This window comes from Melopsittacus undulatus, chromosome 4 (assembly GCF_012275295.1).
Source record: "Melopsittacus undulatus isolate bMelUnd1 chromosome 4, bMelUnd1.mat.Z, whole genome shotgun sequence".
Lineage (NCBI taxonomy): Eukaryota > Metazoa > Chordata > Aves > Psittaciformes > Psittaculidae > Melopsittacus > Melopsittacus undulatus.
Window position 1 is genome coordinate 45,455,757 of NC_047530.1, and position 27,508 is coordinate 45,483,264.

At 33.8% G+C, this 27,508-nt stretch overlaps 1 protein-coding gene across 1 annotated transcript in view; it reads left to right on the plus strand.

The window, feature by feature from the left end:
* The window catches only part of RYR3 (ryanodine receptor 3), a 215,655-nt gene that overhangs the window by 175,149 nt on the left and 12,998 nt on the right, over positions 1-27,508 (plus strand). The window contains exons 70-93 of the mRNA XM_005149274.3: positions 46-60; positions 3,038-3,208; positions 3,659-3,718; positions 4,862-4,993; positions 5,794-5,906; positions 9,595-9,691; positions 11,223-11,332; positions 12,178-12,229; positions 12,907-12,960; positions 13,209-13,308; positions 13,548-13,627; positions 13,867-13,943; positions 15,411-15,484; positions 15,726-15,743; positions 16,225-16,305; positions 16,730-16,818; positions 17,215-17,343; positions 17,675-17,779; positions 18,927-19,008; positions 19,327-20,651; positions 22,683-22,738; positions 24,709-24,877; positions 25,515-25,601; positions 26,916-27,113. Of these exons, the coding sequence (XP_005149331.2) occupies positions 46-60; positions 3,038-3,208; positions 3,659-3,718; positions 4,862-4,993; positions 5,794-5,906; positions 9,595-9,691; positions 11,223-11,332; positions 12,178-12,229; positions 12,907-12,960; positions 13,209-13,308; positions 13,548-13,627; positions 13,867-13,943; positions 15,411-15,484; positions 15,726-15,743; positions 16,225-16,305; positions 16,730-16,818; positions 17,215-17,343; positions 17,675-17,779; positions 18,927-19,008; positions 19,327-20,651; positions 22,683-22,738; positions 24,709-24,877; positions 25,515-25,601; positions 26,916-27,113 (3,474 nt within the window). The remainder of the gene's footprint in view (positions 1-45; positions 61-3,037; positions 3,209-3,658; positions 3,719-4,861; positions 4,994-5,793; positions 5,907-9,594; positions 9,692-11,222; positions 11,333-12,177; positions 12,230-12,906; positions 12,961-13,208; positions 13,309-13,547; positions 13,628-13,866; positions 13,944-15,410; positions 15,485-15,725; positions 15,744-16,224; positions 16,306-16,729; positions 16,819-17,214; positions 17,344-17,674; positions 17,780-18,926; positions 19,009-19,326; positions 20,652-22,682; positions 22,739-24,708; positions 24,878-25,514; positions 25,602-26,915; positions 27,114-27,508) is intronic.

Here is a 27,508-nt window from a genome sequence, read left to right on the forward strand (position 1 = left end):
TCTCTTTTACTTATGATTTTTTCCCTGTATTTTTCTTTCATACAGGCCATGCAAGTAAAGGTACAGGTCAAAGTGCATGATGTGTCTTTGTTTTAGATTTAGAGATTATCAGGCTCCAAGCATTCTTTCCATTGATCATAGCAGTGGCGTCACAAAGTGAAAGCCCAGGTTCCACCTCCTATAAATTATCTGCAAGTTAAAGGGGCAGTATTTGACCAGAGCAGCTGAAATTTCCTTTCGCACTCCCACGTGTTACTTAATGTAAAGTTGCCTTATATAATTATTTTAGGAGCATATTCTGCCTCTGCTGTCTTTCTGCATTCTGATGTTTTTTGCTAATATATTAAAGCAGATGTTATAAAAGGAGTACCTAAGTAGAGTCATCAGAAATGTGTATTTGGCTTCTGATACTCAAGAAAAGTATGTGAGAGAAATGCATTAAAACCTGTACTCTGTCAGTAAGTGAATAAAGATTTTTTTAGAACCAGTAAGTTTAAATAAGATACAGAGTTCAAATCCCACCTTTTTACAAAATTAAAATAGTCTTTACTAAAGATGCAAGGTGTGACAAAGCCTTTGAACAATTCTTGTTTCTTTAATGTTCCTTTTATTCAAAGCTTGCTTTGTCCCCAGTGAATCACAGTTCACCTTTGTTTGCATCATTCATATTATCTTTTTTTAATATGAACTTCTGATATACATGAGTACTTTGCAACCTATCGTATGTTCTTCACTAGTGAAGAAAAATGGAGTGTAAAATCCTTTCATCTTTCCCTTCACCCTGTGTGTGGATCAGCTCCCAAGGTTCTGTGAAGAATTTTTAGTGAATTACATTGGAGGAATAAGTTAAAAAGAGAGCAGTTGTATTAATCTAATAGATCTGATTTCATATTTTGGTATTGTCAAATTTCCCCAGGTATACAGAGTAGGATTTAAAAAATGATGTCTGGATAATTTCAGAGAATTGAAGGTTTAAGGAGGTTTGGAGTGCTAGAAATACTAATTCCGTCATATTAACTGATTTTAGCTGATTTATTTTTTTAATAAATACTTTGTTTATGATTGTATTTTTAGTTATTACAAATGTACTGGAGATTCTGTACTTATTTTTCTGTATGAGTTTAAAAAATATCTGTTTGTGTATTTAGATATTCAAACAAGTAAGACCATTATGTGCTGTTAGACAGCCAAATTATCTTTCTTCCTCTTGAGGTCCTTTTAGCACAGTTAATTATTTAGGCAAAATCTATCCACTTTAATGAAATCAAGCTATTGCATTTACTCCTATAGTTGCTTATTAGAACTGCATGAGACATAATTTGATTGCCATTTAGGTTTCTGTCTGTGACTCTACTTATGTACTTATCAGCAGGACTTGTGAATTCACAGGTAGAAGAATTTGATGGCAAAGGCAGAATGGTTCTTCTTTTCAGATTTTAAAACTGTTCAGGTTTTAAGGTTTACCTGTCCTGTTCATACCTTGTTATTAATCTCAAATTAAAATAAAATTGGATATGTAAAATGTCCTCAAGCCTAGAAGATGCAGAAAAACCATAAAGATGCAGAAAAGTAAATCAGTATCTCACCTTTTCTTTTTTCTTGTTTCTTTTTTTTTTTAATATATCAATTATATATTTTGGTCTTCCTTATTTAAGATGCACAGTGACGCCACTGGAATACAGTGATACATTGTGGGATTTGTTTGTCTGCTGTCAATGTAGAGTACAAATAATATCATTATTGTAGCCATTACATCACTGCTACTTCTAAGGCATTTCCAAAAGCAAAGCTTTGAGGCAAAGTACTCTCTTGCAATAGTTAGTTCCTTAAGAAAGGAAGCCACATCCATTGTGTGTTCCCTCTGACCTGCAAATTGCTCAACACCAGCTACATTCACAGAGCTTCACCATCTAGAAAACTGAATTTGCCAAAATTTACCACTGAGTACAATATGCGTGGTTGTCTTTTTTTCTTCCAGTGATTACTGTGATAATCATGTGGGAGGAATTGGTAAATAATTAATTGCAGTGGATTCTGCTGTATCCATATGTCAAACTACACAATGTATTATAAAAACAGTAGTCAGCAAAACTTTATTGACAGAGGGAAAAGGATGTGGACGGTTAAATGCAAGCATTTGCTGTTTTGTAGTGTTGTATAAGTCTGGAGGCCTAGTCCTGAAATCTTATCTTAGGCAAAACTCTTCTTGAGTGTAGTAGGAGTTTAATCTAGATACAGAATTCAGAACTGGGCTACTTTTATGTTGTTGTTGTTCTTCGTATGTTCATTAAATATATGGGTCTATTCTAAAGGTTTTGATTTGCTGTCTCATAAATGAAAAAGTGTGTGAAATATTGTTATACAGTGTCTCTTGTAAGATGGTAGGGCAGATGTTACTCTGTTGTGCTGTTTACTTCTCTGTCTCTTGTTTTCCTTTTCCTATTATTTATGATCTCCAAAGATGCAAAAGACTTAATTTTTCATCCCAGACTTGATTATATTAACCAAAGCCAATGGGCAAGGCTTTTCCCAAAGGCATTAATTTGTTAAATGCAATAAGATTGGCATTTTATTGCATTAAGTCTTTTAGATGCTGGTATTTTTCAGTTGAGATAAATCAGACAATATTCATTCATTCAAACCCTGGATAACTATGTAAGTTTCTAACAAAAATTAAATATCCTGAATTTTCCTCTGCAACATGGAGAACTAATAGTGTCCCCTGAGCCTGACTCAGCTTTTAACTTTAGGCTTGTTTCTGATTTTAGAGGCAACATCCAGAAAACATAGATTCATATGTCTGAATGCACACTCAAGGATATTACTGCTATTAAAATATTAGTTATTACAATTTCTGCATTGGCACACACCAGAAGTATTCCTTTACATTTCCTGCATAAGACTGTACACCCTTCCTCTAATGCAGCATTTTTCATTAGTTGTACAGGAACATAGTTTCCTTGGACTATTAGGGGAAGAGCATGTTAGAAAAGTTTAAGAATTGCAGTCATTTACTTTTCTGTTTTTTTAATTGTAGTCTGGAGGACAAGATCAAGAGAGAAAGAAATCGAAACGCAGAGGGGATTTGTACTCCATACAAACATCCTTGATTGTAGCTGCACTTAAAAAGATGCTTCCCATTGGTTTGAATATGTGTACTCCTGGAGATCAAGAACTCATCTCTTTGGCTAAGACTAGATACAGTCATGTAAGTGTATACTTTCTTGAAGTTTTTAATACAAAATAAGCAGTACTGTATAAACTGAACTTTGAGGCAGAGATATCTAAGCAGTGAATATCAGCTTATCAATGTGCTGTAAACAATTACAGCTGCAAATTGCACTTTCACAAGAAAAAGTGCATAGACAGCTGCCATCATTTCCATGCCATTTTCCATTTGTATACAATGTACAATTTTACATGTGCAATTTCATTTGGATCAAATACTGAAATAGTATTAGCTTTAATTCTCTCTTCAAAGTTTAATCCTTGCTTTGTGGTCAAAATTAAAAAAGGCCTTTGTCCCATGCTCTTCTGTTCACCTTTACTGTACCTGGAAGAGAGTTTGAGGTTCAGTATGAAAATGATAGCTGCTCTAGGTTGTATGTGCTCTTATGAGTCATAATCTGAATTCATAAATATTTCTCCTTTTCTACAGAGGGACACTGATGATGAAGTCAAAGAACATTTACGTAACAACTTACATTTGCAGGAAAAGGTAATGTAAAAAAAATCTATCTTGAAGATACTGGTGTGTACTTTTAAAACACAGAAGTCACAATTGTTTTATCATGAAATGTAAAAGTAATTTTTAAAAAGAACCTGAAAACTTATTAGAAAAATTGCCCTTTTTCACCCATTTTTTTCTGTAAGTATAATTGGTTTATTTGTATCTTTGGCTGCTATTTTCAAATTTCAGAAAATCTTGTAGAGTGGAACAAGCATTAAAAATTGAGATATTGATTAAAGCTATAATTACTTAGAATCATCTTGATTTGAGAAGAAAATAAAATTAAAACTACAGTATTTCATCTTCTCTTCTTGAACTTAACTTGCAGTAATGCTTAAATACTATTTCTAAGAATAGATGCATTTTAAAGTAACTATGATAAAATAAGAAAGACTTGTCATCTTCAGATTTTTTCAAGATCATTTATGTTCCTACCATTAATATACTGAATACACTGTCAAAAGTGATATCCAGATGGAGTCCTCAGCATTCTGTAAATAGTAAATAATTTAGAGCATTGCCTACAGTCTTTGAACATAATAGGAGTAACTCTTATCTGTCATGGGAGATGACTGTTTGGTTGCTCTAAGTCCGTACTTACATAAATTTAAATTGGACACAGTAAGTAATTCTACTGTGTTTTTTCTATTTCTCTCTTGCTAAAAAAACTAAACTTTTGGCTATAACTTCACCTACTGAAATTCCAGTTTACTTTTGTAGATTCCATTGAACAGTTTTCCACCTGTTAGTACAGAAGTTCAGGAAGGAGTTTAATTCAGTCCCAGTACTGAATGTTCTTCTTAATTTTTAATGGAGTTGAATGGTATACAGAAGTCCTGGGGTGCTTTATTTGGTCTCATGAAATAAAAACACAGAACCTTTCTTAAGGATTGAGTTCAGCTACCCAACAGTATGTGTGTGTATATATATATATATATATTTATGAGAATCTAATGCCATTTTCCTGAGCAGCTAGCAGATATTAATTTTTACTAAAGGGGAACACATGAAGTGGGAGTATCTGCAGCATTCTTTATTATATTCTTTATTATACTATGAGAATAACAGTGGTGGTGGTCAAATTCAGTATATTCATTCAGCAGCTTATGTACAAAATATGTTGATTTTTAGTCTGATGATCCAGCTGTGAAATGGCAGTTAAATTTATACAAAGACATTTTGAAGAGTGATGAACCTACTGACCCTGAGAGAAATGTGGAACGTGTGCAGAGGATATCAGCTGCTTTGTATCACCTGGAACAGGTAAAAAGTTAAATGTCCATACTGTGTTGGTTTTAAAGTAACTTTTTTTTTTCTTTTTTGATCTTCTAGAGATTATTTTGACTCAGTGAGTATCATTATTAAAGTATCCAGATAAAAGTTATTTTTGTACATGCATGCAGCCACACACACACATACAGATGCATATATGCAGTTTTTAACATAATCTGTTGTGCCTCATTTAGCTTCAGGGAAAACTCAGGATATATTTGCCTCTGACTTTGTGAACAGCCATAAAAGGTATAGTACACAAATTGTCACCATTCAGTAGCTGAAAACTCTAATTTTAGGAAAATATGTTTGCAAGTGCACTTTCTGTCTTGGGTTTAGCCTGTCTCCTGTATCTGCACTGGAGGACACTGTAGCAGCTTTTGAATAGGTTGCCTAGCTATTGAAATGATGTCGTTTAATTACAAAAAGGTATTTGTACTCTTCCAAAATAAAGTTAATCCACCTCATTCACAAGTGCTGTGGCACAGAAATTCACTCACATGAAAAATTGAATATGCATAGTTAGAAACAGACAAAATAACTATTTTGGAGTTTTGCTAAGGAATCCCACCTGAGATACTCTGACATCTTGAGCTTTTATGTATAGACTGAGAGGTACTGTACATAAGGCCTCCAGTATTTTTTCTTACACATGAACACTGTTTTTTCAGATGATTGGGTGTGTTTGTAACATTTTCTGATTTGCTAACAACATTAACCACTAGCTAAACAGAAAATTTTAATAAAAGTTGAAGTTCCCACTGTATGTGCTAGAATGTATTTTTCTGTAGGTTGAACAACCACTGAGATCAAAGAAAGCTGTTTGGCACAAACTCCTGTCAAAACAACGCAAAAGGGCTGTTGTTGCATGTTTCCGAATGGCACCATTATACAACCTGCCAAGGTAAATGGCATAAAGGTGGTTTTGGTTTGATGGTTTTTTTTGTAACTTTTCATTTCTGAGTGAAAATATTACTTGTGTTTCTTGTGTGTATACATGCAAATTTGTTGACTGTGATTTTGTTTAAGAGACCAAAGAGTTGGTTGTCAGCTAATTCCTCACAGTAACAAAATACTTGTCTCCTAACAAATAACCAGAGGGGGAAAAGACCATAGGAATTACATTGCTTCAAAACCAAAATGCTTCATTTTTGTCAGCTGTTACTCTGTATAGTTCCTGAAGTTATCTGTGTAAATTGTTAAGATGTTGTAGTGTCTGTCCCCTTTTTGCCTCTGCTTGCTGGTTTTACTCTTTATTTTCCTGTGTTTGTATTCTTTTCTCTTTTTTTAAACTTCATATGGCTATTCCTCTCCTATGGCATGAATGCTTCGTTGTCTGAGACAACTTTTAGCTACTACAACTGAATGTTACATGCATTAGAGTGGCTAGTGGTGCAGAGCAGTGCAGAAAGATATTTTATACTTGTGTTTTGCTCTACTTCTTACTGCAGTTGCATGTAAATACAAGGTCTGAGACAAAGTGCATCCTGTGCTTGGTTCTATCTCCTGCCCTAAACAGAGTGTTAAGACCATGAGGCATTGGGGTCATTTCCTTTAACTTGTTCTTTCTCAACAACTCTGCTTTTTATTCAGATACAGCCTAAGTACATCTTTAAGTTTGCTTCTCACCTTCTGCATTTTTTCACCTTTCATGTTTAATATATTTGTTCAAAGATTATTTGTAAAGTATTTAACAGAAGAGTTGCATTGCGTTTTTAAATGCCAGTCTACATGCTTAATGTTGGCTTAAGATCTCTAATTGTGCCACTAACATATAGGAAGAGTATTAGGTTTGCACAAGACAAAAAAACCCCAGTTACAGTATAAAAAACCGCATCCTTCTGTTACAAAAAAGTAGTTGTTCTAGACTATAACTTCTCTAAGTTGTCATAGTACCTTCAGGCAACCTTCAAAGAACCAGAGTAATAAAAGGGTTTAAGTACAACATAAGAGCAAACTGGCTAGTATCAACTGTTTCATCTTCAAGAATTGTGTTTGGAAAAACAAGAGGAAGTGATATGTAGAGCACCTATTTCAGTACAACCTTTTTGTGAACGTTTTTTTACAACTGTATTCTGGATTTATAAATTCTTAAAAATGTTAGGAATATATGTGAGCACCAAAATGATAAAAATAGTTTGTCCTACTCTTTTCCCTTCGAAAAAAAACACATTTATTATCTTTGAGGTTGGTGTAATACTTTCCAAAGGGCAAAATGGGTTATGAATCTGTATTTTCATTTTCAATAAAATATGGAGTAATACTCATTGAAGTAGAACATTCATCTGTCATTTTCATTAAAAACCTCTCTGTGTTAAAAAGATCGATGTTGATACATAAACTTTATGGTGGAGGTGGAGTTTATTCCTAATATGAGTGTGAAGCAAATCTGTGCAGCTATTTCATCTTGTAGATTTTCATCTCTAGATTCTGTAAACAAACTGTCACGAAACTGTTTTAGCCAATTAATTGTGGCATCGCAGGCACGACCTAGAATCGTAAAATCAGAGTGGTTTGTAACTTTTAAAGGACATTTAGTCCAGCCCCCAGCAATGAGCAGAAACTAATAGGTATATCACTCAGTTGATAGGTGCAAAGCAAAGTTTTAAAATTCACTAGTTTATAGACACACATTTTTTTCTAGATTAATTGTAGGGTTCTGACAGGAAAATAAGGCTGTTACTATTATGTACCTCTGTCTCCACCATTTAAATTGATTGTGGTGTTAAGACATCTCTGAACCCTAGGGAGATTATTTCAAGTGGGGTGTGATTAATTCTAGGAGCTGTATAAATCCCTTTGAACCAGAGTTTATTTTTTCCTCATTTTAGTTGCAGCTTTCTATTGGAAATTTAAAAATTTCTGGAGATTTAGTTGGCTTTCAGTATAATTTAATGTTGATTTCATACTTCAATTTTCTTCAAAATTTATTCTTAAATGTACCATTTTTTAGTAATTCCAGGACACTTCAGAAATTAAAATGTTTATTGATGTACAGGTGGTTGTTAAATCATAGAATATTTATGCTAGAAGTTAAAGTAATTTTTTTCAGTACTTCCTTTTCTAGAAGTGCCCGAAGATACAAAATAAATAATTATATTTAAAAATATTTTTATTTTTCAAGAAAAAAAATCAATCCAGTTAGGAAATACTAGTTCCTCATGTTCTGTGTTTAATTGTTGTATGTGGCTTTGAAAAAGTGTCTTATGTGATAAATGTTTTCTCTGACATGTCTGTATGTTTGATGTTTTAAGGAAATTAGTTTGTAAAAAATTTGTCTTACTGTCTGTCTTCTGTATATGCACATAGATACAGCAAAGTTGTACATGGCAATTTTTCATACAGTTTACAAATTATATTCTTTCTGACTACTTTGTTGAATTTAACTTGTGCCTTTCTTCAATGAAAACCTGTATGCTTTTCTTCAGACACAAAATTAGCAATTTCTTCCTGAGCACCTTTCAACGTGTTTGGCTGGAAAAAGTACATGAAAAAACTCAGTATGACAGGCTTATACTCAATTTAATGGTAATGTAACTTGTGGAGAGCCTCTTGCTTATGCACACACTTATTCCTTCCCAGCCATGATTTGATGTTATCATAAAACATGAATTTGTACAATTTTCAGAAGGGATTCTGATTGGTCAGTTTTTGGAATTTGATAATAAAATGCCACCAGTAAAAATAAAATGCAGGAGAGCACAGAAGGTTGGCTCAGTAGCTATTCCATTATAAAATAGTATTTCATGTGCAGTGTCAGTTCAGACAATTTGTATAACTTTTATTTGTGGTGCAGGATAAAAGTAAATGAAAAGGCTGAGTGAAACAACATTTGTAACTTAGTGTAGTGTGCCTCAAAACAGAATTGTCCCCAAAATGTAACATAAAGATGGAATGGTTTGGCCATTAATATATGTAGCCTTATTGCTAGGAGCTGTATTTTGTGTGGATGTTAGTTAGATGGGTACTGTGTAGTAGTAATTAATATGCCCAGGAGTTTTCTAAAATTGGTCATTTTCTAGAGCAGGTTTTGTGTATTTCTAATCATCATCTTTGAGGACATATTAATAGAGCCTTTATTTGGAACTGAAAGAAAAGGAGCTGAGGTTAGTCTTCTCTGTGTGGAAGAAGGCAATGATTGTCTGCAGATAACATGCTGGAAAGCACTCAATACTTATTTTGTTGTTTGTGGCCAACTTCTGTTGTCTCAATGTCATAAATCTAGTAAATGAGATTTACATCTCCTAGGTGTAAATCCCATCCATCTTTAAATCAGTCTGTTCAAGGGTGTATTTTTCCCATGCTTGCATTAAGGTTCTAGTCCTGCAGATTCACATATAATGTATGTTACCACTCCCAAAGCTTTAAAACCAAAAAGTAACATATACACACAAGTATATAAAAATAGTAAGAATATTCAAAGGTACATGCTGGTTTGTCACTGAATGTTAGTTATGCTTTGCATTTTGTTTCACTGACCAATCAGAGGATCAGAATTGTACAAATATGTATCCTTACTAATCATTAACCACCTGAGCTGTTATACTATATTCTGTTACCCCTCTTGATCTCACTTTCACAACCCCCCCCAGGCACCGTTCTATTAACCTCTTCCTCCATGGCTATCAGAACTATTGGATAGAAACAGAGGAATATTCATTTGAGGAGAAACTAGTTCAGGATTTGGCTGTAAGTACTGACATAATTGGGCATATTTATCAGTGCCCACTTTAGTGTATATTTCATGTTTCTGTTATAACTATATTTATTTTTTGTGTACTGTATGCATATAAATTAAAAAATATTATTCCTTATGCTTCATGGCATAAGGTAATTTTCTGCTGTGGTCAAAAAGGCATTCCTGTGATGCACACTGCATTAAGGTGGTTTATGCCTTCAGATGAACTATGTGATACTCATTCTTGGGAAGAGAAATGGATTAGGTGAACAGACAGACTATTTTTGTCATTATGGTAATTCCTATGTTCCTATATTTTATTTACTATTTTTTTAAGCTTGACACAGTTGATCCTTTTCCCCTTTCTAAATTTTCTGTTGATGCATAATATTTAATTTTAACATTTTCAGCTTTGGTCCAAATTAATTTTGCTTTTTCCTTTTTGATACATCATAAGGAGAAATAAACATATGCAGCCGTATTCAGCAAAAATTTATTTACATGTGTACTTGATAAAAGTGATCAGTAAATTTCAGCATTTTGTTACTGAATATTGATTCAGAAAGCCTACTGCTTTTTTCTCTTCCCCCTCTGTAGTTAGTTTGTCTAAAATACTTCCAAAGGGCTTATAGTACCTAAACACCATAAAAATGCATATATGGCTTCATGGATCATATGAAGACATACCAGGAGATGCTTCGGCATTAGCAAAACCAGTCATGTTGTATTTATAAGGACTCATTGGTATAGAAGGTTGTATGATATTTTAAAAATCAAAGCTAATATATTCTTCTCATAGTCATGTGGTCATAGTCTTTGTTGTTTTTTTTTCTAAAGGAAGAAATGAAGCCATTAATCAAAACAGTGATTACAATTATTTCAGATTTACTAAGGCAGTGAATTGAACTCCTGTAATCACAATTATTACAATAATTGCAATAATTCTGCAATAATTACAAACCTTGCAAAGGGGTGATTACACAAGTAAGGTAAAGGTGATATGCTGTTCTTCTGCCTGGCTCTTTTATATATCAAACTGCCAAAAATGTTCAAAATTGACAATAAAAGCAGTCATTACATTTGTTAAATCAATGTTACCTAAACATGATGTATGTAAGTATTGTAGCAAAGAGTAGTCTGAATAGGATGTAACTGATGATATTATTATAACAGTTCCATTTACCAATAATACTTATGCTAAATAATTGGTTCTTTCAAGTCTGTCCAGTGGAAACACATAATTTCTGCTGAATAAGGCTTCCCTAAGATTTTCACTGTCTCATTCTCAGTCCCTTGCAAATGAGAAAATTGTAAAGTTAGTATCAATTATGAATAGCAATCACATATTCTTAACTCCTCCTGAGACATAACAGGCATGTAATGTTGCAGGTTATGCTATAAGCTATTGAGTAAGGTTAATATTGGAAGTTAATACAAATTGGAGAGAATAAAATTACTGAAATCCTTTCTAAGCTTAATTACTTGATTTTTTTCTTACTCATGAAGCTTAATTTGTATGTTCTGATATAAATCTTGAGACAGACACTTCCAAAAAAAGATGAAGAGGAAGAGGAAGAGCCTGAGAAAAAGCAGCCTGATCCACTTCATCAGATTATCCTCTATTTTAGTCGCAGTGCTCTCACAGAGAGAAGGTAAAAAAAGCTGTCTTGAAAAGCACACTGAGTAAAAGCACCAGTAACTGAATTTCTAGTAACATTAAAGAAGTGATTTAGCACAACTTCAGTTCCTTAGTGTGTAGAGTGAATAATTTTTTGCCTCTGAGTTTCATTAAAGTTTTCATGTATTTAAATTCGATATAACTTCTTTATTGAGATAAATATTGACTGGTTTTGAAATTTTAAAAGCCTGGTAAATACCCAATACAGAAATAACTGAGCATGATTTCTTATAAAAACGTAAATTCTACATGAACTACTGGTTTATTCAGAGTATCTTCCCCTGGTCTCTGGTGCTTATAGATGTGTGGTGATGGTGCTGGTATTCATTACATTTTATTCAGTATATCAGAAAAGTTTTCATTGATGATCAGCATGAATCTCTTTCAGTAACAGTTTCTGCTTTGAATTTAGACCGTTGATTGGAATATGTATTTTGTATGAGTAGGGTACTTCATATGCTTTTTGTGTATGACTAATGTAATCTTGTCGTCTGACTGTTAGAATTATTCTAACTTATATCTCCATTACACTTTTCTGTGACTACAGCAGCCAGTGATCCTTACTTATCCAACATAAGTCCAAAAGTCCATGATGTCCAAATATACCTCTAAACTGTTTAATTAAAAATTAGACTTGGTTTCAGATAAGAAAATGCATTTATAACATGATTTTCAAGTATAATTGTGTTTTAAGTAGATGTGTGTTTCTGTTTTAACAAAATACCCTTTAATAAAATGGTATTTAAATGTTAGTAGGAGTATGACTTCTTTTTATTACTATATAATAAAATAATTTTGCTTACTCTTTACTCTTTATAGCAAATTAGAAGATGATCCTTTATATATTGCCTATTCCGCTATGATGGCAAAGGTAAATACAGTATTTCAAGCTCCATCCCTCACTCCTCTCAGGTCCTTCCTATTAATTTTAGATGCTTCCCTCTGTTTTAAGTGTAAATTCTACTTATAATTTCTATATTTTTAGTGAAGTGAATGCTGTTCAGTTATATAAATATAAAATGAGAAATTTCCTTACATTAATAGTATGAAATACCAGTAGGTGCAATCCCGTTGATATCACTTGGCCCTTTGTTTTGTATGGGATTAACTCATGAGCAATTGTAACATTTTAGTTATTTTTATTCTTTGGGTAATTGTTTTGGAGTTAAAATTCCAAGTCTGTCAGAAATCAGTTGACAGGTTTTGCAACATACTGATCACAGCTGACACATGTGAAGAGACTTTGACTGTGAAGAAAAATATTATGGGTATAAATAGAGACATGAAATAAGAACACATAGCCTGCAGTTACAGGGTGTATGTGTAGTTGAATGAATACAGTGAAGTATTCACATATTAGGGAATATCGCTTTCTCATGTGGATGAGAACAAATATTTATAATTACAGGGATTTAAAATCTTCATAGCGCCTTTAATTGTTGCTTGAAAAAAAGAATTCTTTGGTCATATTTGTAGAAATACTATAGTAAAAATAGACATATTTTATAATAAGAAAAATCTTGTGCTTTCTCTTTCTAACATAAAAAGAGCTGTCAGGAAGCAGAAGAGGAGGAAGAAGAAGAAAAGGAAAAGACATTTGAGGTAAAAGTTTAAATAGCATTTCTTTCTCATTGCCTAATGTGCAAGTGTTTTAACTATTTCTTCTAGAATAAATCATAGAATCATAGAATAGTTAGGGTTGGAAAGGACCTTAAGATTATCTAGTTCAAACAATCTGTATGGATTATGGAGGCAGATGGCCTTCAACAACTTCAGATTTCTCACCATTCTGTTTTTTTCTGAACCAGTTCCACTCTGTATTGTGTTCTCATTTTTATTCCCAAACCCAGGAGAAAGAAATGGAAAAACAGAGAACTCTCTATCAGCAAGCTCGCTTACATGATCGTGGAGCTGCTGAGATGGTCCTTCAGATGATTAGCGCAAGCAAAGGTAATATTCTGTGCAGCATTAAAAGTATACATGATCTACATATCATAGGTATAATGCTATACATATATAGAATGTATTATGTCATTATACCTATGATGTGTGTATCACATATAACTTGTATATGGCAATGAGGCAAAATAAATATCCATTACAACAATATTAGGTAAAATTTCCAGATTGCTTTTCTGGTTGAATAGTCCGTAATGGCAAGTTCTAATGACTGCACCCTTGTTTGACAGGTCATACAGGACCCATGGTTATTGAAACACTGAAACTTGGTATTGCTATTCTAAATGGTGGGAACACCATAGTTCAACAGGTAATGCTTTCCTAATGACTGTGAATCTTGCTCGCAGAAAGAAGGAAGTAATTTTGAGAATTTTAGTGTTATAGTGCCTTTAATTTTAAGCTAAACAGTGAAGAAATATCAGGGTATTTTTGGTACAGTAACAATGATACTATTGCTTGCTTTTCAAATGGTAATTCAAAAAGTTGTTAGTTCATATAATTCTAATACAGATTTTTTTTTTTTTCCGTCCCCAATTGCACATGTTCTAGAAAATGCTAGACTACCTGAAGGAGAAAAAGGATGCTGGATTTTTCCAAAGTCTCTCTGGCTTGATGCAGTCCTGCAGGTAAAAGCATAAATCATATTATTACAGTTTCAGTTTTATTCAAGTTGGTGGCTTATCGCTCAGTGCAGGTGGATTTGTTAGATTTAAATTACAGGAGTCACAGACTGTAGCATTCTTGTTGAAAATTTTTGTGAATTGAGGAATGGCATGTTAATCTTTTAGTGTATTCTTCCAAAGGGGAAAATAAAGCAAAGACTGTGTATGCCTTTGAAGGCTTAGTTTGTTGAGGCAGAAAAGTAAACTGTAAAGGCTCCTTTACTGGCCCAAGATCCATCAGATTTTCCACCTGGGTGGTTCTAAGGGTAGAGAAAAGCCATCACTGAAGGAGAGACAGGCCAGTGGAACTTTATCAAGCTTTCAGTTTCTCCACATCTCTGATGAGTTGCATATTCTCTGTTTCTTCATTTGAATCCTCTCCAAATATATGTCAGGTTTGTTAGAAATGGCACATCACCAGTGAGACTACTGAGCCCATTCCCCTGATAAACCAGAAGTTCAAGTTAGTTAAGGTGAAGGACTCATACAAAGAAGCTGGGAAACTGTTGATGTTTCTGATTACACTTACAGTAGAGAACCTCCTTTTTTTTAGTCTTTTAAAGCAACAGAAGAGTTCTGAAGGAGTAGACTGAAAATTAAAATCGAAGGAGCTGTGTGGAAGGAATGTGAAAGGAATGGTGACCTATACTACAGAAATTACTGCCGAGTAGTTGCAACCTAATTAAATAACATCTGACTTCTAATTTTTACATTTATATAGAACAATCCAGCAAGGATTTGCTCAAACAGGACCTACAGCGATCATATTACCAATAGTGTATGTGTACTGTTCAGGATTTAATGAAAAATGGTTTTGATCAAATGACTTGAACACTGGCAGGAGAATGAAAATGATGCTTTAAAAATACTTTTAGTTTTAATGATGCTGCTAGATAGATGAATATGTGACTGCATTGCTTTTAACTGAAAGAGAAAATAGATAATCATAGAATTGTATTTGAACTATCTGAATGAAAGTATTCTGACTCAGAATCAGAGATTCCATATAATAACATAATAATGCATAATATATGCAGTAACAATATAATAGAAATAGTATTGATAACTTAGTGGAAAAGAGTGTGATGAAGAAATGTCCTTTTGGTCGGCAGGTTTAAATCAATATAGAGAGTAATATTTCAGGTTCCTTTTCCACTTTTCATTTCTATATGAAACCATGAACGACTGGAAGTGAGGTTAGGTAAGTCATGAGACCTGACTTGAGACTCATTTCTTTCCAGAAATCAACAGTGGACCCTTATTTTCATCACAAGCTCTTTTATTTAATGTTCATATTAAATAAAATAAGAGGCAATGCATGTCACAGTGGGTCAAAGCTAGTTGTTGAAGATCTCCAGAGGTTTCCTAGATGAAAATAATTTTCTACTGTGTACTACAGTGGTTGTTTTTGTTCTTATTTTTCAATGAAAGTGTTCTCGACTTGAATGCATTTGAGAGACAAAATAAAGCAGAAGGCCTGGGGATGGTTACTGAAGAAGGAACTCGTAAGTAGCATGAAATTGATTTCACTAGTGCTTCAAACATTATTTGTGCTTCCTTCTTTAACTAGAACTGTTATTTACTGTGGCTTGAGTTTTCTGTTGATAAACTTACTATAAGTAATTCTAGGCTTTGAGTTCTGAGTATGATTTATATTTCAACACCTTTAGCAATAATTTTTAAGAAAAACATTGTAACTTCCAATATTCTTATCTTGTATTCTTGTTATTTTTCTTTGATCCACAGTCATCGTTCGTGAGCGTGGTATGTTTGGGTTTACAGTTTTTGATACTATTGTTGCAAAACTGTGTTGCAAATACAGAGAGAAGTATTTCATTGCATCTTCCAGATATATTTAGGTTTAGCTTTATGGTCTGCAGCAGGTTGTGTGCTCAGCTTGGATAAACAGTTTGATGCTTATTTAATAAATGTCATTCATATTTAAGGCATGATTTTAGTTATGACTAACAATTTATTTATTAGATATATATACTGTTGTGCTTTTAAAAATTATTTTTTAATTTTTTTAACCATGGATGCATTGGAGTGCTAAATATTTTGGCTTTGCTTTTTCTGTCTCAGTTTTTCTTTTCATTATTAGCAGTTTGTTTCTTTCTAATTGCTTTACGCTTTTATGAGACTGTCTTTTACTAGAATTCCAGTTGTAAAGGTTGCTGTAAGATTGTGTTCTGCATATTTAATCATAACAGTTGTCACATAATCATTGTATTTATATATTATAAAGGTGAAAAAGTGTTGCAGCACCATGAATTTACCCGAGATCTATTTAGATTTTTACAACTCCTCTGTGAAGGGCATAACAATGGTAAGTGAACTGAATTAATTTGGGGGAAAATGTATGATGAGTCTCTGTTCTTAAACAGAGTTGAACAGAATTAAATAGATTCTAATGGCTTATTCCTTCGAACTCATTTAGTGTTCTGAGCGGAAACTGATAAGGCAAGAACTCAAATTGTGGAGTTCAGTTTGAATTTTTAAGTCTTAACATAATTTGAGGTTTTATGCCAATTATTAATAGTAAAGTTTTTTGAAAGTCATGTGGGTAACAATTCTTCAGTTACATTTACTTTATGATCTACTATAGCTCAATTTCCACCACATAAACGTCTGTACCCAGCAAGCTACTTAAAATGAATGCATTCTGCATGTCTCCATGAGAACATAAAAACAACCTTGTATTTGTTAATTCTTATATGTGCTAACCAATCACAAACCACTTCTTATTTCAGATTTTCAAAATTACCTACGTACTCAGATGGGCAACACCACAACAGTGAATATTATCATTAGTACAGTTGACTATCTCTTGCGTCTTCAGGTGAGGCAAAACCAGAGAAAAATGGAATACAGCATATTTGCCTTTTCTTCATTTTTATAAAATCACATTTTACTGGAATCAAATGTGAAAATCCTCTCTTCAGGGATATCTAAAATGAAGAATTATGATTTAATTTATTTCATCTCTTCTTTCCTTTTAAAATAGATGAGCTTTCAGAATTCTGTGTGAAACCAGGTGTTTGTTAATTTGCTTCATTTTTCACTTCTTCAAGGAGCAGTTAGGTGAAACCACAAAAAAGTTATTTCCTTAAGAAATAGATTGATACAAAATGCTAAATTTCATGTGCTGCTGATTCAACTTTTGGTGATACAAATGCAAGCAGACTGCATACAGAATCCAAAATTAGACAACATATCATTGTTGATTTTTTCTTAGGAATCAATCAGTGACTTCTATTGGTACTATTCAGGAAAGGATGTTATTGATGAATCAGGACAACGCAACTTCTCTAAAGCTTTGGCTGTCACCAAACAAATATTCAATTCCCTTACAGAATATATCCAGGTAAAGAAAATGTTTTACTCACAGTACCAGCAAGGTATTTCTATGGTCTGATTCCTTTGGCCTTATTTTTCTTAAATTTGATAAAGTTACACAGTGTCATTGGTCCAGTGTAAAGTTAATACTAGAACATATGAATGGCTACGTATTTAATATTATATGATTGAGTATTCATATACTAGATAGCAGAGACCTTGGGAAGCTTTCTCTTGTAGCTTTATGGAAACCTGAAGTTTCTTTTTTTTTTCAGGGAGAAATCTTATGAAATAATTAGTTTTATGTGTTTATTTTATTTTATATAAATAAAATGTGCTTTTTTTTCTTAATTTTTTAGGGTCCTTGCATAGGTAATCAGCAGAGTCTGGCTCATAGTAGGCTGTGGGATGCAGTTGTTGGCTTTCTTCATGTTTTTGCCAATATGCAGATGAAACTCTCACAGGTATTTTCAGTGATTAAATAATCTCTTTCATATGTTAGTCAATTGAATGTTGAAAACTGTAAAGCAGTTAATGCACTGCTACTCATTGGCTGTGCATGGCCCTAATGTAATGTAGAGGCCCAGGACTAAATCTCAGGACTAGCATCTTCATATCACTCCTTTCAGCATTAATCATCATTGTGCACTCACTTTTTCAAATATCAAACTCACTGCTTCCAGCTCCGTTATACCTTTCAGATAATGAACGTGGCAGTTTGTTCAGTTACAAAAACCTGATGATCTGTCAGAGCAGAAACACCATTAAAAGCATTTTAATAGGCTCCTGTGCTACAGATAAGTAAGGCAAGAGAAGAGCTGGGAAAAATTCAGAGGGAGGGAATGTGTCCAACTTGTCTCATTAATCCATCACAGGCATAGAGCAAGAGGGCAATAAGCAGTGTTCATTTCACTGTGCAGAGCATTGTGGAATCTCAGCCCTCCTCACAGATTCAGGCTTCTGTGTTCTTTTGCAGCTGCTGCTTAATGTACCCATACAGTCAGGCCACTGGGAACTGAAGGCAGCACTGTAGTAATTTTCTCACTCTTGCTCAGTGCTCTGCTACCCTCTGACTTACTCATAAGATTTCTACCCACCCTACTGAAGTATATCTGAATTTTCAGGATACTTAACAGTTTTAGGTCCTTCATCTTGGTCACAAAACCATGTTAGACTTATATTCTGTAGTTAAACTAAACGATTGTAGTTCAGTTTGAGTGGCAATGCATCCTGACACTAAATATTGCCTGTGAAGTGAGAAAGGGTGAATTCTTTCTGAGATGAATACTGCCAGATGTGCCGAATAATCAATTTTGTGATTTTTTTTGCTGTCCCTTATCTGCCCTTTTGTACTCCTTAATGCTTTATTAAAGCTTATCTTTATGGTATTAATACCTCTGCTGTAGTAAGTTACCCTCATATTGTATAAGATCCCTGCTAGTAATCATAATAAAATGACAATGAAATCTTGAGGAATGTGAACTACATTTAGATGATGATCCTGAATACTGTTTTCTTTTTCTAGATGTATTTAGTTTTCCAGATAAATACAAATTAAAAACAACCTTGTACTTTTGTTTTGTTTTTTTTTGGTTTTGTTTTTTTTTACAGGACTCTGCTCAGATTGAGTTACTCAAAGAACTGTTAGATCTGCTAAAAGATATGGTAGTGATGCTCTTGTCACTGCTTGAAGGTTGGACCTGTTTTTGTTTATGGTTGATTATGATTTTCCCAGCTTCATAATGTAAAGTATGATAGCTATGTTAATCTTTCTAAACTGTTTTTAAATTGCCTTTATGTAATGTGAGGGAAAAACTTATTTCACATTTATTTAATAATTATTGTGCAATATACTCAGTCTTGAAAAGAGGGCTGCTACAAAAAAAGCGTATTGAAAGAAAAATGACAACATTTGAAAACATTTTTGTTCTGTTCTCAGAAAGAATACGAAATAATTTTTTTTTTTAATCTAGCAATGACAAATAACTTCCTGTTTTCACTCACTATTTAGGCAATGTTGTAAATGGAACTATTGGAAAACAAATGGTTGACACACTTGTGGAATCATCTAGCAATGTAGAAATGATTTTGAAGTTCTTTGACATGTTCCTTAAGTTAAAAGATCTGACTAACTCAGATGCTTTCAAAGAGCACGACCCAGATGGTAAAGGCATCATTTCAAAGAAGGAATTTCAAAAGTCAATGGAGGCTCAAAAACAATATATACAGTCAGAGATTGAATTCCTGCTGTCCTGTGCAGAAGCTGATGAAAATGATATGTTTAACTATGTTGATTTTGTGGAAAGATTCCATGAACCAGCTAAAGACATTGGATTTAATGTAGCTGTATTGCTAACAAACCTTTCAGAGCACATGCCTAATGACTCACGCCTTCAGAGCTTACTTGAACCTGCGGAAAGTGTTCTTAATTACTTTGAACCATATCTTGGCCGCATTGAAATAATAGGTGGAGCCAAGAAAATAGAAAGAGTTTACTTTGAAATCAGTGAGTCCAGTAGAATGCAGTGGGAGAAGCCACAGGTGAAGGAATCTAAAAGGCAGTTTATATTTGATGTTGTGAATGAAGGTGGAGAGCAAGAAAAAATGGAACTCTTTGTGAATTTCTGTGAAGACACAATCTTTGAAATGCAGTTAGCATCCCAGATCTCTGAGACAGATTCATCCGAGAGACCTGAGGAAGAGGAAGAGACAGAGTCTTGTTATGTAATGGATATTGGAGATGATGAGGAAGAAGAAAAGTCCCTGGAATCTGCTTCAGCTTTTGCAACGGCCTGTGTTGCAGTGAAGAAGAACGTTGCCAACTTTTTTAAAACAATCACTGTGAAGAACCTAAGGAAACAATACAGGAAAGTTAGAAAGATGACAGTAAAAGAGATGGTGAAACTGTTTTTCTCTTTTTTCTGGCTCCTATTTGTAGGGATGTTCCAACTATTCTTTACTATAGTGTGGGGAATTTTCCAGATTCTTTGGAGCACTGTATTTGGGGGTGGCCTAGTTGAGGGAGCAAAAAACATTAAAGTGACTAAAATACTAGGGGACATGCCTGACCCAACACAGTTTGGAATTCATGATGATGTTATGGAAGCAGAAAAAGCTGAAGGTGCTGAGCATGGCATCAGAGCTGACCTTGTGCAGTTTGCAAAGGGTGAAAAGGGAGAAGCTGACATCATATCAGACATTTTTGGTATTCATACAAAGAAAGAAGGAGGCTCAAAACATGGACATGATGCTGGGCTTGGAGATATTGCAGAAATTCTTGGTACTGATATCCAGTCATCTTTGGAAAACACAGTTCGTAAGAAAAAAGGACTGCAGGTATGTTAAAGAGATTTTTTTCTTTGCAGAAAATAATAAGATGACAAATATATTACTGAATTTTCTATTAGTAACTGAATTATTTGTCAGTTAACTGATTAATAAATGTTCTTGGTGAAAACATACTTTACAATCTGTAGTCTTAAAAAAAAAAACCCAACAAGCAGGACAGCAGAGTTTACATGCCCAGTGTGTTTAGATTTCACTGCAGTAAATTGTTATTGTTCATTTGCATTCAAAACAAAAATTGCTGGTGGCTTTCTATGCATGGATTTTGCTTTAAATGGTTTACAGTTTTGTTTATTTTGCATACCCCATTTTCCCACAATGTGTTTCAATTAGTTGTACAATCTACTTTCTCTGTAATGCCTTGTCATTATCATCTTTCTTGTACATGCTTTACTGGTCACTTTTTCCTATTATTTGAAATAATTTTTCCTGAATTTGTTGTTACTATGTTTACTGTGTAATCATTCTTTCCTCATATTCTGTTTTATGAACAGTATATTTTGTTCCACTCAGCTCAGCTAAATATAACTTACCGTTCTGTTTGAAAATGGATTGAACTAAATGTCAAAACCAAAATGCATTTGTCATATTTGGAAGGCATTATGTTTCACTCTACATTTTAGATCTGTTTATACTTGTTATTCAAATATATCTTTCCTTTCATTAATCCACCTCTTTACAGTATGATTTCCAAATATTTTCAGGATGAGCCTCCATTGTACCACTTCTTAGTTCATTATGCCCTCTTCATTTGTATGATTTTCTCCGAGATTTATTGCCTATATCAAATGATATGTTTCTATTTATTTTTATTATTTATTTATCTGTTTTTATATGTGCACTTCAAAGTTACAGTCTTTTTAAAAAGGAATTTATTCATTCTTCTCCTACCCCTTAGAAGAACTAGGCATTATCAAATGATCTCTGAATTACCCTCCACCAGCTTGAGATCTTAGGGGAAACTATTTGTGGAAGTTATACATGCTTTCATCACATGTACTAGAGGAGGTTCCCAGATAAGAGGTGATATAAGGGAAGCAAGACTGATTTTTTGTAAATTCTTTCTCTACTTATGTATGAGGCAGACATGCAGGTGATTAGTGGGGGAAAAGCACTGATAACTGTAACTTTAGAGTCCTAAAGAGGACTTTGGAGCCTGCATCTCTTTGATTTCCAGTGAAGCTTAGTTATTCAAACTACATTTAAAAATGAGTTTACTTTAGTCTCACAACACTAAGCCTAACCGTGTTTGAAATCCACGCTCCAACTTCTTTGCTGCAAGTAGCTGTCTGGAAAATTATATATTGTTTTTTCCGTATCTCAAGGGGCTGTTGTAAACACACAGGTGTTCATGAGAGGTGCAAGTAAAGGTTTAATGAACCATCAACCTCCCTAAGACAAATAGTTTGAGGAAAATATTGCATAAGTAAAAGTTGTTTAAATAATTGTCTGTTTTTGACTGCATCAGTTGATCTTGGCAAAACGATCGGGTTTTGTAGTATCTGATAATTACACAGATCTTTTTCAGATTTTTGATGCTATCACTGATATGCTGTTCTTCGTTTTATATTTGGAATGTGGCAAACTGATGCTCATTTTCTGCATAATCAGTAACTGCACTGAGTCTTCATGAGTGACTATTGTATTTTGGTATGATCTAGATGCAGTTAATTACCTTCATCCTCAACTGGTCACATGGTCTGTCTGATAACCACATATAATTACTTTACATTCTTAAAGGTCTTTTCCAGCTTAGTTAATTCTATGATTCTAAGTTGTTCAGTCTACTGGGCTAGTTACAATAGTGGTAACACCATGCTGAAAAAGGCTACCAGAAGAATTTCTGTGATTTTCACTGTTTACATCTAGTCTGAGCTATTTTTAATATCAAAAACTTTAAAAGTGCAAACTGGTATAAAAATATAATGTATTTATTTTATTTGTATCTTAGAAAGCAATAACTAAATTTACCAAAATTTTATTTGATTGGATCCATTTTGAGAGTTAAAATACTTTTTGCAGATAACTGAACTTGCAAAAGCTGAAACAGAAAGAAAAGCAGAAGCTGAGAAGGCTGAGTAAGTTACACGGTTCCTGTTTGTTTCCTTACTAATTCCTTATGCTAGATAATTTGTCCAGAAAGAATCCAAGCAATGCTCAGTATTCAAAGCACTTTATGTACACTTTGTCTCATCAGTATTTTGAAAACCAGCAGTCCCTAAGAGGCAGCTAAACCATCACAATAGGCAACAAAATGGTCATCTGATTTTTGTGGCCTTTGACAATCCTGCATATAATAAACCTGTGGCCATTGTCTTTTTAAAAAATCCACTAACCACCTTTAGAAATGAGTACCAGTCTTGGAAAAAACTCTGCAACTTGTCATTATTGCTATTTACACTTCCCCTGCTACCCACTATAATTTTCAGGCCGTAGTAGTTTAAATAAATATTTTACTGCTGTTTATCTGTTTTCAAGTCCCTTCTTGCATTTTATTGTTACAGAATTGTTTTGGTATGATCTGTCTCTCTCTTCAATCCCTGCAGGGATGTTAAACATCATTTTCACTGTTTAAAGCACTTCCAGTAATTAAAAAGTACACTTCAAATCTTCCATGGCTTTTTTGGTACCATGTATCCACAGAACCTGTTGAAGAGTGTTACTCAGTGTGAAGACAGTAACTAAGATAATAACTAAGATAAGCAATTTCTGAAGCTGTTGTTTCATCTAGGCCATGTTACATTATAATATTGAGTTGGTTAATCTTTAAATTGCTCAAATTACACCTTTTAAAAGTTTTGTGAAAACAGATCACTGCTGGGCTTTTTTCTTTGTTGACTGATTTTGGTCTCCTGATTTAGACACTAGTGGCATATTCAGCAGAGCTTCAGTGAAGCAATTTCTAAGTATCTAGGAATTTTCCCAAAATCTCCTGTGCCACTCAATTTTTCTTATTTTTGACTTGTTCACCTCTTTTTTTCATAAGCATGACCTCCTTATACTTCTGTAATTTTATTGGACTTGTTTTCCTGATTCCCTGTTGCCTTCTCTTGTCTGCCATCCTTAATTCTGCTCTCAAGTAATTCTGCAGCATATTCAAATTGCCTTCAGCTTAAACATCTGAGTTTAATGGCTTACATTCTGAGGCTGCAAGAGGGACTTTTTTGGTGGAAGATAAATACATTCTTGGACACCCATCATACAACTCCTACTGCAGTAGTAGTGTGGTCCTGCAGGAGGGTTGGACGAGAAGATCTTTCGAGGTCCCTTCCAACCCTTGGGATTCTGTGATTCTTTGATAAGGCAAACTACATACTGCATTTCTTATCCTCACATCTTAAAACTTTCAACCACCTCAGTGCTTCAGCATTCTTTTACATATATGCAAATTCAGCTGATTGGGGTTTTTTCACCTTTTTTTTTTTTAGTTTAGTAACTAAATTCCCCTATTACTATACACAGTCTTGATACTTAATTTTCATAAAAGCAATTCAATGGTACAGGAGGAATGATTGTAATCTACATATTTTGTAAGGTGTGAGCTTCTGAAGTAAACTTCCTTCTTGTTAGTCATTCATCTCTGTAAGAACAGCGATGGCCTGGACTTAATTCATTGTATGATACTGTGATTCAGGTATGATCCTGTGTACCAAATCCCAAAAGCTGTATTTCTCTTTTTCAGCTGCAGGCTCAAAAAAGTACATGTGAACTCTCAATTTTTTTATGTTACTTGTATTGGGTATATATGTACATCAATGGTTTTGGCAAACATTATCCACTTCACACTTGATGCAGTAATTTGTCTGGTTCTTGGCTTTTTACTGCATTGATCTCTCCTCAACAACTCTATCCATGCATATCATTTGAAACTAAGGTCACTACTTTTACTCTGGCTTACTCTCTACCTCAAATCTTAGAATCATTTTTCTCACAGTATCAAAACTAGCTTTCAAAGCCAGACTTTCTGAATTGGGATTCTTTCTAACAGAATGCATTTACAATACAGAAGTTTGGCTAGGTATTTTTGTTTTGACTGCCTTTCTTCTAGCATGGAAGATGGTGAAAAACAAGATAAAGCAAAGGAAGTACAATCTGAGCAGCTAGAAGAGGGAAAAATAAAGAAAAAGAAGCGAAGGCATGGACAAAAGATTGAGAAACCAGAGGCTGTAATGGCTAACTTCTTCAAAGCTTTGGAAATTTATCAAACAAAAATGCTTGTAAGTTCTTCCTAAATTATTTTAGTCATAAAATTTTTATTTATGTATTATAGAACTCTGATATTGAAGGGAGAGACATCATCATAAAAGGAACATTGGCATGAGTTTTCAAATGACTGGCTATATTCAGTCTGTTGTGATTTTTATAATACTTCAGAGAGTTCTATACATAAAATTTGTGTCTGTGATATCCCCTGTTTTGGTCTAACAGGACAGATTAACCTCCTGAGCTCGTTGTTAGGAACTCACTATTTTCCTTAGTCTAACTTCTAGAATCTGTAATTCTAATTTCTGTGAGATTTTTCTTTATTCTTAAAAACATCAGATGATGAACCCTATGAATCTGTCTCAAGTAGTTTATTGCAGTATTTTAGCATTCCTATGCCAGACTTCCTTCTAGAAAGTTTTCCTTAATATTTCAGTATATCAGTCTCCCCTGTTGCAATTGCAAGGTGGTTTTTAATCTCATTTACCATGACATGGCAAAATAGGCTGCCAAGAAATGCTCCTCCTTGTTATAACTGGTGAATGAAGGCAACACAATTATGTATTTATTTTCTTAGAAGCTTTCTTACCTTGGCATTAGCTAAAGGCTGCTTCTAATTTTCTTGATAATTTTTTTTTTTTTTACTTTCAGCACTACTTGGCAAGAAATTTTTATAACTTAAGGTTCCTTGCTTTGTTTGTTGCGTTTGCCATCAACTTCATTCTTCTATTTTACAAGGTAAGATTATACATTGTTCTTTAAATGGGTTTTTGTTCCTTTCAGAGGAACATTTAATGATGGTTTAAATGCTTATTTAATAAAGTCCTTCAACATGAACTAAAGCATTCAGATATGAAATAGTTAATATTTTAAATTTTGTAACTAAAATTTGTGATATTAAACCTCCTTGGTTTTTATTTTGTTCAGGTTAAATGAAAACATTTATTTCATTCCTCCATTATAGTTGAGCTTGTGTCTCTAGGCATTCTTTCATTTGCTCACAGAAATCTGTTACTGTTTGAATTGTTAATCTTGTCATGGGAAATTTGAAATCCAACTAAAATAACTCAAATGCCAAAACTTCTGCATTTTTTTCTATCATTTGTTTTAAAGATACTGAGAGACTTCATCTGATTATTCTCAGTAGTTATATTTCTGCTTTTTCTAAAGAACCCTACTGACTTCAGTTGGGTTTGACTGATCAAAATAAGATTAATATCTCAGTTTAACTAGATCAGCTCATATGTTTTAGTTACGCTTAATTTGTTCCTGATTTTTTTTCATGTGTTTCAGGCTCAGGGGCATGTTTGCTTCAATTTATTTTTCTGTGAACTTATTAACCCGTAGTGAACATGCAATGTTTGTTGTTTTTTTTTTGCTGTTGCCATTTTTCCCATTCTCCCATTTCCATGTGGGAGTATAATTCAGCTTTCATACTTATTTGTTCCATTTTCTTTGTTGTCATTGCCAATATGGTTGTTAGTGACTTTTGATTAAGATATTTCTATACTGGGATTGAGACTTTGATGGGTATGAGCAGGCACAAGAAATGTAAAGCAAGAGAGGCCTTTTCAGAGTGTTTTTTTCTGTTACCAATGAAGAAGGTTATATGTCCATACTTTAAAATTAATCTTAGGGTTTTACCTGAATGTCATGAGTTGCTCCAGGTTCTGGTGTATAACCCAGCGATACAAAGTAGAACATCTTCACTAATTTTATTACTGAATCTTCACAATCTCTGTCCGTGAAAAGGAGTAGAATTCACTAAAGAGAACTCCCATCCATAAAAGCCTCAGGTTTCTTTCCTTTCCTTACACATTTTAAGTCTGAAAGAAAAGTCCTCTAAGCTAAGTCATGAAGTAAATTATGGACAATATACAAGTCAATATGAAGACTTGATTAAATTTTAGACTCTAGTATTCAGGAACAATATAGATTACAAAGCACACCCTAAATTCAGTCATATTAGATAACCCTGTCATTGTCTGGTTCTTTGAAGAAAATATTTTGCATAACTTTTTCATTGGTGATTTGTGCTTGAATTTCTCTCAGGTGACAGAAGAGCCACTTGATGAAGTAGACGAAGACTCTAATCTCTGGAACTCTTTTGATGAAGAGGAGGAGGATGAGGGCATGGTGTTTTTTGTTTTAGAAGAAAGTACAGGTTACATGGCACCTGCTCTCAGAGCACTGGCAGTTATTCATACTATCATCTCCTTTGTCTGTGTGATTGGATACTATTGCTTAAAGGCAAGTTCTGAATCTTATTTTTTTAATGTATTATTTGTTGAGGAACATTGTCAATGTACTTAAGTGATTTTTGAGCCAATACTGGAATACCTGTTTGTACCTGGTTGTCTTACAAATGCTCACTATTTAATATACAGCTGTTTGTTTTCCTCATTTACTCAGTCTGGCAGAGACTGAGTTAGCTTTCTTCATACCAGAGCATGTTTTGGATTTGTGGTTAGAACAGTGTTGCTGACACACACATTTTGGTTATTGCTGAACAGTGTTTGCACAGTTTGAAAGCTTTCTCTTCTTTAGCCACTCTGTTCATCCTCCAGCGAGTACACTGGGAGGAGACAAAGGGGCTGGGGGTAGGAGGTTGACTACCAATGTCGCCATTGGTCAGAGACTCACTA